This window comes from Apodemus sylvaticus, chromosome 6 (genome assembly GCF_947179515.1).
Source record: "Apodemus sylvaticus chromosome 6, mApoSyl1.1, whole genome shotgun sequence".
In the NCBI taxonomy this organism is placed as follows: Eukaryota; Metazoa; Chordata; class Mammalia; order Rodentia; family Muridae; genus Apodemus; species Apodemus sylvaticus.
The window spans coordinates 69803940-69816611 of record NC_067477.1 but is presented as its reverse complement, the minus strand read 5'-3'; the positions used below and the strand labels follow the sequence as shown (position 1 = coordinate 69816611).

The following is a 12672-nucleotide window of genomic DNA, read 5'->3' as shown; positions in this document are numbered from 1 at the left end:
TAAAGAAGGCAAGAATATGGCCACTAGAAGGGAGAATATCAAAGGTCTGGCCTAAGCAAGGGATTGCTTAGCCTGCAGGGGAAGCTTGTTTCTTGGGTCTGAGTGAGCCAGAAGGGAGCCAGTTCATGTTTTATAAGGACCACTCTTGACAATGTCAGTGCAAACAGTTGGAGGGATAGAAGTGGTTGGCAAGAGATAATAATTGCTGGATAATAATTGTTATAGCATAAGTAAGATGGAATGAAGACTTGAAGGAGGCCATAGTAATGCCAGCTCAAGAGACAGCTCAGAGAGACATTGTGGAGGATGAATCCCTATCATAAGGGTTGACTCATAGGAACTGAAGACAAGAAGTCAAGATAACCTTTTAGCTTTAGCTGTTTGTTTAACAAGGAAGGATCAAGTATGGAAAGAATCCAAGCATTCAGAGAAGTTGAGGATGCAGAGTTGTATTTTAAACAGTGGAACCTAAAGCAATCTAAGTCAGATGACTGGTGTAAAGTTCAGAGGGTAGTGGGGTAGCTGAAGGCATTGCTGTCTAGATGACACTTAAAGAAATGCTTAAAAGTACAAAGAAAAGAACCCAGCCCCAGCTCTGCACACCCAGCCCCAGCTCTGCACGCCAGTGATCTTAGCTGTGACACAACATGATCAGCTGGGAACAGTATATACAGTGAGTGCAGGATGCTGTTCATTCCACTCCAATTTCAACTGTCACCTCTGAAATAGTATTTAAATCCCACTGTTCCTACAAGATCAGAGATCTTCCTCTAATTGTCCCACCAGGATCTCTCTCTCTAGCCCAGTTCACTTGCTGTATCTGCTCAACATCTCTGCAACCTGGAAATAAAGAGGCACACCCGTCACTGTAGTCTCATTCTTTCTACTTCAGAAAAAAGTTCCAATCCCATTTATAACTTATCTTTAACATCTATCAGGCTAAGTTTCCACAAGTAAAATACAGGGAAATTTTAAAGTACCCACAATTATCCTAGATGACAATTAAAACTCTTTTATTCAGAGAAATAGTGACACTGATTTTAAAAATGATATTTTCTTCAAAACTGTCCCTTCAAGGTGATGTTTGGATTAAAGTAGAGCAGGAGAAATAAAAACCTAAGAGAGTCTACAAATCTATTAAGGAATTTAGAATGGCAATGCCACTCAATCTTAGCAAAACAAACAAACAAATAAACAAACAAACTTCCCTATGCAGTTCTGCTTTCATCAGCACATCCTGAATGATTTAAAAACAGAAGTAGAAGCGGAGACAGACAGGAAGAGCCTGGGATGTCCAATCATCTGCTCAAAGTGAAGGGAATTTTCTATGCGAGAAAGAACTTAAGTAAGAGACTAGTTATATTCTGAGTTGTTTTCAGGACTCTTTCACACACTGCTGTTGTTAGGATGTTTGTTTCGTCTGTACACAGAAGTGGCTGTGGACCACTAAGGGATGAAGGCTGACTGTTCTTCTGAGTGGTGATAAGTCCCTGTTCTGTCTTCTTTATGAGCCTTTTTGTGAACAGCAGTACACACTGGTGAGATCACTGCCCAGAGTGAGCAATGGCCCAGCACATGATTTAAGTTGTCAGAAGCCTCCACAAGTGTGTTCCTAATGGCCCAGATGTTTTATTCTAATGGGTTTTCCACAGAGTACCCAGTCCAGGTCAACTTTCTCATTATGCCCCTTGACTGCTGGTAGAGGGAAGGTTGTCGCCTTTGGGAGAGTGTTCTTAAATTATTTGACTATTGTTTACTGCCTCTGTCGTCTTATTTGTCTCAGAAAAATTTGACATAAGCTTTTAAAAAAGATTTATTTATGTCTGAGTGTTTGAATGTATGCTTGTATGTGTGTGTATGTATAAATGTATGCTGTGTGTGTGTGTGTGTGTGTGTGTGTGTGTGTGTGAGAGAGAGAGAGAGAGAGAGAGAGAGAGAGAGAGAAGTCCAGAAGAGCGTGTTAGATCCCTCAGAACTCGAATCACATATTTGTGGTGTTCTGGGCTTGTTCTGTGGTTCTTGGATCCAAACTTTAACCCTGACAACTGTAAAATAGGTGTTCTTCAGCATTCAGCCATTTTGTAGTCCTTTTAGGCTCTTTACAAAATTTTCAAATCATTGATTAGCTTTTTTAAAAAGTAAATATATTTTTAGAACTCTGGAACAATGGCTCAGTGGTTAAGAGCACTGTGCTCTTCTAGAGGTTCTGGGCAACTTAATATATTATATGTAGCTTATTTTGTTTTTCAAATTTGTGGTGCTTAAAATAAAATTCAAGGCTTCACCATGTGGGCTAAGGGGTCTACCACTGAGCTACATCCTCAGTCCCTAACATAACATTTTCCTTTAATTTTTGAGATTACAAAATAATTAGAATATTGCTCCATTCCTGTCCCTTCTTCCAAACCTTCCCAGACATTATATCCATAAAGTCCCACCAACACAAATGCTTAGACATGAGCTGGACAAGGACAGCACTAGGTCTGCCCAAGTGGGCAGGGAAAGCCCAAGAGACCTCAGTCCTACACAAAGACCTGCAAGCAACTAAGAAATGCCGGGAGCAGGAGAAATAGTCTTCCTCAGGGAAGAGCACACCAGCTAGTTACCCAGTACCAATGGTAAGCCCTGAAAGCATGCATACATGCAACATTACATAGACTGAGCAGGCTATATTTAAGAATATGTCCATATATGATATATATGATATATATGTCCATAATTCTTAACCTGATTGAATCTCTTCTTATTCAAGTCAGTTGGTTTGAGCAAAAAAAAAATCTAGATGGGACATATAAAAACTGGCTTTGAACTTTCTGAAACTTTAACACACAACTACAGTAATTTGAACATTATCTCTTTAAATTCTCCATGGAAATTTAGAGCATCCACAACTATCTGCTTGTGAAAAGCAACAACGTAGGATTTCTAATGGTTCAGGCCCTCTACATAATCACTGCTTTATGAGACTTCTCTTTTCTCCATAGCTGAGTCTTAAAAACAAAAGCCCAGGCAAAAGGCCTTCATTGGCTCTGGAGGCTAAGAATAGAAGGTGGGATCAGGTTTAAGTTCCAGGCTTACATGTTAATGAGTTCTCATGACTACCCAATAGCAGCGCATAACTGTTTTTCGAGGAAAATACATACACAGTGGAATTAGGAAATAGTTTTAAGATTGACCAGAACTGTTAATGGATGTGTTTGATTTTGTGAAGCATACTAAAAGAAATCCAAGAGTGCCTTGGCCATCAGCACATGAGAAGTTAGCCCTGTCTCCTCCCCTGCATCGCAGAGAAGCATGCCCTTGTGTTCTAGGGAACCCAGAGACATAGGATTGTGACAGAGGCAATAAATAAAGCATCTATCCCACATGCTTCTGTGCAAAAAGAGTTCAGCATCCTTTAACCTCTAGTTGTCATCATCATCATCATCATCAATAAAAAAGAAAGAAAAGAAAAAATGATCAGTAATTGAAATTAATTTCTTTCTTAGGTGAAATTACTTAGTTTCTTTTGCAGTGAGCCCCCAAGTGTTTATTAAAGTCTACATGTAAAAAAAAAAGTCACTGTACTCATGATTTAAAGTTATTAAAATAATAGTACAAACTAAAAAAGCTGCAATAAATGAAGTATATTATCATTATTAAATATGTAGTAGAAATAATGGTAGGCCTTTTACTTCTCCCCAGTGAAGAAAATAAAAAGGCATTCAGAAAAGAAATAAATATACATACATGAAATATCCTAGTGTTATGAATTGGAAGGAGACTTCTTTTAAAAGGCTACACATGCCAACACAAGGAAGACTATTATTAAGGAATTTCACGGAATTTTTATGTAAAGTTTTATTGTGCTCTGTTATGATCTCGGGGATAGTTTTTGATATTTACTGAGTCTTCTGAGAGTTCATTTATTCAGGTCATATTTTAAGAAAGAACTTCTAAGATTCAGATCTATAATGTCATTCTGTGATATGCCCAGCTGATCCCATTAAATCCAACCCTGCACATGCAGTATAATGAGGTGAACAATTCCCTTTCTTTAAGTTGTTGCACCTCACTTGAAATGCACTCCTTCTGGACTAAAAGCAATCCTTCTTTTCTTCTCTCTCCAGGCTGAGGTTCAGCTCTGCTACTTGGAAGCGCAGAGAGACGCTGTGGAGCAGATGTCCCTCAAACTATACAGCGAGCAGTACACCAGTGGTAGCAAGAGGAAAGAAGAGTTTGCCGACATGTCGAAAGCACATTCAGTGGGAAGCAATGGGTAGGGGACTATTCTTTCTGTCATTTTAGGCTCACTATGCTACTTTTTTTATCAACATTCCTCCGGCAGGTGCTAGGCAGGCTTTCCTTCCCAGCTAGCAGACAAGGAAAAGCTCAGTCAAGTGTTGGAGCTGAGAATTGTGGGTTTTGTCAGCTTCTTCCATCTAAGCCAAAACTTCTGACTTCTGTTACTGTCTGTAAAAGACAGCCTTGTGCTTTAGGAGTGCTTTTGAGACTGCGTTTTATCCACAATATTGATCTTTCTTCTTCATAGATTATTTTCAAAAGTTATTTTGTCCCTCCCTCTTAACATCACAGTTTATGCTAAAGCTTGTTTGTGGAATTTCTGAGTACCAGAACTTGGAAGAACATAAGACTGAGATCTAGTAATGGTTTAGAGACTATGATTTAGCCACTTACTTTCACACCAAGTCAGATGGAATTATTGACTAGTTCTTGACTTTATTTTTAAATATTTGGGACGGGGTCTCATGTAATTCAGGCTAGACTTGAGCTCAGTGAACAGCAGTGGCTAACCCTGAACTGATTCGCCCACCTTTACATCCTGAGTGCTGAGGTGACATGCTACTGTACCTGGAAGGACTAACCCTGTGATGTCGATATTGTGTGAAAGGTGGGAATAGCACCTGTGATCTGTGAACAATTTTATTCAGCCCAAGATATATGGTTCCACTTAGAAACAATTAGCTACCCATAGTCTTCAATAGTTGTCTTGTATTTAGATATTTCTGAATGTCTGTAAAGCTATACAGATGTTGTCCAGTGCATTTATATTTCTCTGTTTTCTAACTCTATTCTAATATTAATCATTAAAGAGCAAAAGTAAAGATGAAGTTAAATTATTTCATATTTTAATAAGCATTCATCTTTTTCACTTTTATATTGAGCTGGGCAACAAGAGATAGACATTCTTTTCTGTGGTTGCATTACATGTTTGTAGAATGATACATACATGTGCGAATAACACTGCCCAGAGTATTCCCCAGAATATTCTGCAGCAGAAGAGAAGCCTCTTTTTTTTTTTTGTCTTTTTTGAGACAGGGTTTCACTATGTTCTTCTATCTTGGAACTCACTACATAGATCAGGCTGGTCTTGAACCCACAGAGACCCACCGGCCTCTGCCTCCCAAGTCCTGGAATTAAAGGTGTGCACCACCACACCTGACTTGCATTTATTTTTTGAAGTACTTTGGTTTGTAATGGATTTACAACCCTCATACAATGTTGAGATTAAATTAGCCCATAGATTAGAGATTATGTCCTATTATAAAAAAAATTCAGGGCATAAGAATATAAGATACATATTAGAGACATAATTTTGTTTAGAAATGAGAACAAATAATCCATATGAGATTTTCTACACATAAGACCTTGCGCTACTTGACTTGGTAGACTCAGAAGTTTTCTATTCACTAGAGGGTAAGAACAGCCGCCATCGAGAAGGGGAAAGGTTAAATCTCAGAGCACGAACAATCGTCTGCTTTGAGTCCTTAATGTGCTTTTAGTTCTCAAAGTGCCTAAGCAGTCTCTCTCCGGTGTGCATGCAAGCTCAGACTTTAGGTCACGTTGTCATGTTTTCTAAAAGCCTCGGGACTGAGCAGCACCACGTGCTTCTGACCTCAGATTCCAAGGACCCAACCTGTGTACACACTCTGGGCTCTGTGCATCATAAATCTACCCTGGGAACTGCTTAGTTAGCAACAAGCATTGTTCTGGGGTGTGGGAGTAGGTGAACTTTCCTGATAGCCTTTGTTATGTTCCTGAGGGTGCTGAAGGCTGTTCATTGTGCAGAAATTTAAGAGCACACTGAAGGAGAGCCAGTTATTTCATTGTAAGAACAGAAACCCATACTGCCTTGTGGCCCCTGTTGACACACAGAAAAGCACTGTTTGAGAAATCCCTGTGGGCGAGGTTATCTGAGGTGTCTTGCCCCCAAGACTCTGCTCCCACAGTCAAATCTGTAACTCAGAAGCCTTAAAAACACAGCCTTGCAAAATTATTTATTCCAATGATAGATAAACTTTATTAACCATTACATAGCATGAGTATCGTTTCTGATAAGCAAACGTGGAAATAGCATGGGCTTTGCAGTGTCTATATTGCAAATGCACATATCCAATAGGCTAAAGAGGACATTCAGTCAGTAACCTGACTCTTATATTTTCATTTCCTCCCCATTTTTACCTGCATGCCTAGATGGTGTGTGCTAAAATAGTTGTACAAGAATACTTCAGGGAAAACACAATTGCCACAATGAATGGTGCTCTTAAATTTCTACAAGTCATACATAATAAAAATATTCCTTTTGAAATGAATTTGTAATCTCCCTGGCTTGGTGAGAAGATGTTTATTAGGGTGTCATATCAAAGTTAATACCCAACTATCAATTTTGTGGTTAACAGTCCTGGGTGGATGTGGTGAGAGGATTTTTCTGACTGCAAAGGACCGTGTCCTGGTGAGAGCCCATATTCACCTGTGGGAGACATATATGTACACACTGATGGGCCTATGCACCCTCCGTGGAACCAGGACTCCTGGATGGCCTGCAATGTATAGGTCTCTGAGATTATGGAGGGGGAATAAACACCATTACTTTTTTTTTAAGTGAGAAGCAATATTGATTGTTTTGTGTCTTTCAATAAGCAAATCTTTGCTGAGGGCTCACTATGTGCTTGGTTTGATGCTCTAAATCTAACTCATCAACAACTTGCACTCTGTATGCTTCATAAACAGGAGTCATCTCTTTTTTCAGGTGTTTCTTCCTATACATAGGTTGTGTGATTCCATTTTCAAGTAAAACTTAAAGCTGTAGTCTAATGTATTAAAGAGCTATGTACTTACTGAAAAAATGTAGTTGATTCTCAGTCACGCCTTTTGGTCAATATATATTGAGGGGATTAAAACATCCAACAGCTGAATGAGTCTCTAACCCAGGATAGAAGAGTTAAGATGGAGCTAAAAAATAAATAAATAAATAAATAAATAAATAAATAAATAAATAAATAAATATCATGGCTCAGAACCTTGCATCATGAACATAATGGCTGCTGGGCGTGGCCGCATGCCTGTTGTCTCAGTGGGAGAAGGGGACAGATTGGGTTTGAAGGCATTCTGTGAAACAGCAAGATCCGTCTGGAAAACTACAATAGTGAAGAGCAACAACAAAACAAAAGTGTAGACAGTCTAAAAGTCACATTATCTCCTCTCTAAGGTTTTGATCTGTACCCTGGACAGTCTTTTTATCATGAACTCTGCATCATACCAATTCCATACCATATAAAACTTACCATAGAAAAATGTAGTAGTCTGAAGGAGGTTTTTGGCTAAACGGTGTGTCTGGTGCATGCCTGTGATCTCAGCTACTTGAGGATGCTGAGACAGGAAGCCAAAGACGTCAAGAGTAGTGAGTCAATGTGTCCAAAGGGTAGACCAAAACCCTCAGAAAACTCAAATTCATTCATTAATTTGACAAAGATTTTTAAGTGCTTTTCAGCCCAGTGTGAAGGGGAGACTGGAGAAAATGGGCTGAGCTTTACACTTGAAAACACAGTTTAGTTTTAGGAACAGGCAGATCTATAACCAAAATAGTAAAGTATCGAGTTAGAACCATGGGAGGGGATAGAGACGGGCTCCTGGACAGCAGAACTCAATTTGGACTGTGTCGAGAACAAGAGCAGAGCTGGAAAGGCAACAGAGAGGGCCCTGGAGAATTTCTCAGTATAAACTAAAAAGTGCTTGCTGAACACCTACAAAGTCAGCTCATAGCTCCGTATTTAGCTGTGCGGTAGGAGAGGGGAAATGGGGTTCTTAAAACGGATGAGATGGATGTCATGACCCTGCATCCAGTGTGCTTCTCTTTGAATCTGGTATGCTGCCTGGCACGTGCTAGGGGCTCACATGAATAAGCATCTGAAACTGATGTGGAGCCAGCCAAGGGAGCACAGGTCTAGAGGGTCAAGCACTAGATCGCTGATGGTTCCTTACTCTGAAAGCAGTCTAGAATTCTGAAGGAATGGAGAAACACGTTTGAGAAGGATGCTAACTCCAGCTCCTGGATTTAATCATTATGTGTGTGGTCTTAGCTATGGTCACCACTGGAACCTTAAAGCCAAAAGCATTCCCTTCCTCTACTGCTTGCCCTAAGTGCTTAAAATTCTCATTCTATAGGTGGTTTGGAGTTGGGGGTGGGTGGTGGAGTAATGATTAGGTCTAAAACTCATTACTTCCTAAGAGACTGTTTCAGTGGTTTTTAACGTGTGTTCTCTGAGACAGCAACATCGATGCCTCCTATGAATTTGCTAAAATGCCCTATCTGAATTTCGATTACACCTATAGATTTGGAGAATTTGGGAATAAACAGTATAGACATCCTAAGTGAGCAAGCTTCCAATAATGATTTCTGGAAGTTTGGGAAGTACTACTTTGGACAATGAAGCTTTTTTTCAGGTTAGGAATTAATATATAGTATACTAAAAAGATGAAAGACTGAAGATATATAAATAGACAGTCTTTGGAGGACTGTGGGAATACAGGGAATGAGAGAGGGAGAGACAGTCTGATACCCTAGGTGTTGGTGTTACTAAAGACCTAATGCATATTGAAAGCCCCTTAAGCAGAAACTATGCAAGACATTGGGAATATGATGTAAATGACATACACAGACTTTTAATAGGCAAATATAACTCAATGGAGGATCATACAGGCTCGGAAATAACAACAACAGCAAAAAGTATGTTTCCCCAAATGAGGTAGCATCTAAAAACAGCTAGATCAGTCAAGGAAGTTCATCATGACAAGAAGTGACCGTATTCTAGAGGCTGGGGAGATGACTCAGTAGGTGACTAAGTACATGAGTGGCAAGTTCGAGGACTTGAGTTCAAATCCACAGTCCCCGCATAAAAACTGGGTATGGCCTTGCAACCCTAAAACCCCAGCATTGTGTGGGGAGTGATGTCAGAGACAAGTGGATCTCTGAGAAGTCACAGGCTGACTCAACTAGCCAGAACAGTGAATTTCCTGTTCAGTGAGATATGCTGTCTATGGTAATAAGGTAGAGAATGATGATATTTTGTATACCTAGAATTTCTAAAGAATATTTAAAAAATCTGTAGCTTCTTACCCATGATATTAGATATAATCAAAATACTTCTAGCTACACAAAAAATATCTATCTCTAGAGAAAGCCATGTGTTCTCTCTAATCTAAGTTCAAGAAGAACAAGCACCAGGTTACAAAGACTAGAATTTCAGTGGCACCAATCTCCTTTATGGCTATACAACCTTGATTAAGACTTTAACCTCTCCATGATTCATTATTGGTATATAAAGTAGGAATCATTATCATAGTGCATTCATTCAGGCAAATTTTTGCAGCAAGAAAATATGTCAATTTATAAGAAAATACAAAAATATATGTGAAAATCAGTTAATGAAATATTTATTATGCAAATGTTGCATTTGTGGGAGTAGCATGAGATACTAGAAATGTGAAAACATATGAAAGATTTCATTTTGAAAGTCTGGAAGAAGTGACAGAGAGACAAATAAGAAAAGAGAACCATTGACTTAGCTAAAACATTAAAAATTACCGGACACAATTCCAGATATCCAGCATTACAGGATTATCGAGTCTAACTAATGCAGCCTGACTTGGAAGGGCAAGGGAGATGTAGAAGAGAAAGGAACATTTGGGCTACATGAAAAGATATGTACACTGTAGTAAATGGGAGAGTGCTGAGGAGGGGGCTGCAGCTATCAGACAGTGAGTATGCAGAGGGTACACACATTTCATGCTGAAGAAGCACACAGAGAAGGTTCCCAGCTCTGCTTGCTTGATCACGAAGGATTCCCAAGGAAGGTTTTACAAGATAACTCATCATCCATGGGTAAGGTTTCCCCTGCATCTGGGGGAAATTGAACAATGCTTGTTGGAAACTGGGGTGCAGGGGTGAGGGGGGCGTTGTTAAGGGTTGTATCTTATACATGAAGAAAAAGACGTGTCATTCTCTCATCATACTAGATTTTAGCATAAAATTCTTTATGCTAAAATTCACACTAGATTTAGTATAAAATTCTTTTTTAAAGAATTTTTTATTTTAAGAAAAAATAAATTTTTTTAAATAAAAAATTTTAGAAAATTTATTTTATTTTATTTTTATTTTAAGGAATTTATATTTAACCACATATAATTTATCCCTGCACACTGGCCTGAATGAAATGGCAAAGGGCTGAAAGTGTGATAAAAAAGATGAGGAAGTCCCATTTGTCAATTCTTGATCTTAGAGCATAAGCTATTGGTGTTCTTTTCAGTAACTTTCTGTAAGGCAAAGGACACTGTTAAAAGGACAAAATGGCAACCATCAAATTGGGAAAGGATATTCATCAACCCTACATCTGATAGAGGGCTAATATACAATATATACAAAGAACTCAAGGAGTTAGACCCCAGGGAACCAAATAACCCTAAAAAAATGGGGTACAGATCTAAACGAAGAATTTTTCACCTGAAGAAATTCAGATGGCCGAGAGGCACCTTAAGAAGTGCTCAACATTATTAGTCATTAGGGAAATGCAAATCAAAACAACCCTGAGATTTCACCTTACACCAGTCAGAATGGCTAAGGTCAAAAACTCAGGAGACAGCAGGTGTTGGCAAGGATGTGGAGAAAGAGGAACACTCCTCCACTGCTGGTGGGCTGTAAGATGGTACAACCACTTTGGAAATCAGTCTGGCAGTTCCTCAGAAAACTGGACATGACACTTCCGGAGGACCCTGCTATACCTCTCCTGGGCATATACCCAAAGGATTCCCTGGCATGCAATAAAGACACATGCTCCCTTATATTCACAGCAGCCTTATTTATAATAGCCAGAAGCTGGAAAGAACCCAGATGCCCCTCAAAGGAGGAATGGATACAGAAAATGTGGTATATCTACACAATGGATTACTACTCATCAATTAGAAACAATGAATTCACAAAATTTTTAGGCAAATGGTTTGATCTGGAAAATATCATCCTAAGTGAGGTAACCAAACAACAAAAGAATACACATGGAATGCAATCTCTGATTAGCCCAGAAGCTCTGAATACCCAAGGCACAAATCGCATAACAAATGACTCCCATGAAGAAGTATGGAGAAGGTCCTGATCCTGGAAAGGATTGACCTAGCATTGGAGGGGAATATAAGGACAGAGAAAAAGGAGGGAGGTGATTGGAGAATGGATGGAGAGAAGAAGGTTTATGGGACATATGGGGAAGAGGGATCTGGGAAAGGGGAAATCATTTGGAATGTAATCAAAAAATATAGAAAATAAAAATATTAAAAAAAAAAGATGAGGAAGATACATGCCTCCTAGTTAGTGTGAAAACACATACAAAGTGCACATACATATCCCCAAAGAGAACTGGTATTGACAAGTGAAAAGAAATAAATCACTATTTAAAATATTGCTTGATTAAAGACCAGGTTTATTTCTCTAAATTAATTAAGCAATAAGATATGCTAAGTGGCTTTAAACACCTGAGAAGAGACATAAGTGCCCTGGATTTCAGTGCCTCGGGGATCTTCCTGGGTTTGTACTGAGCAATGGGCCACACATTTCTATCCAGCTGAATGCAACTGTGCTCTGTTCACCACCCTGCCCTCAGAAACACACACAAAGAACATTTTTAATTTCTGCTTGATGAGAATTTTAGGAACATACTTATACAAAATATTTTCTATGGGCTTTCTACTAGTGATCCACTAGTCATAGAAAGAAAATACTCTGTCTTACATGTACTGGTATTGAAATTCTCCTTATAAATAAGTTAAATCACTAGAAATCCTCAACAAACCATCAATCTTTCCTGCATTTCACTTCCCTCTGAATCTTAGTATCCCAATATAATAAGTAGCTGACCAGTGTTTGATTCAGATCCTTTTGGCTTCTTTGAGAGTGATTAAAAGTATTATTAAAATGCAAAATGTAATCAGAGAAGCAAAAATAGCCAGGCTCAGTGTTGTGTGCCTGTATACCCAGCTACCCAGGAGACTAAAGCAATATCACTGGAGACCTGCAGATTATAAAAATACCACTTTGGGTGCTAAAACCAACAGAAAACACTAGCCAAGAGGAACATACTTACTTGGTCCACAAGTCTATGTTCTTTGATTATGTAAATTTATTAAATGAAGAGACTTAGGTAGTTTTCTTGTAATGTTCTAACCCCATCCATACCAATGAACTGCAATTCAGAGAAGGTTGCAAGTCTATTTTGTAGGGAGGTATGACTTCAAAGTTATTAGTTAACAGTAAAGTCAACTAATAAAGATTTATGTATATTGCTTCTGACTACAGAACAGGCATATTGATGCGTGCTGAGAAGGTAAAATGCTAGTAGACCTTGAGAA

At 38.8% G+C, this 12672-nt stretch overlaps 1 protein-coding gene across 1 annotated transcript in view; it reads left to right on the top strand.

Moving 5' to 3' along the window:
• Positions 1-12672, top strand: part of Akap6 (A-kinase anchoring protein 6) — a 282310-nt gene that overhangs the window by 142166 nt on the left and 127472 nt on the right. Inside the window, exon 7 of the mRNA XM_052185864.1 lies at positions 4110-4258. Within this exon, the coding sequence (XP_052041824.1) occupies positions 4110-4258 (149 nt within the window). The remainder of the gene's footprint in view (positions 1-4109; positions 4259-12672) is intronic.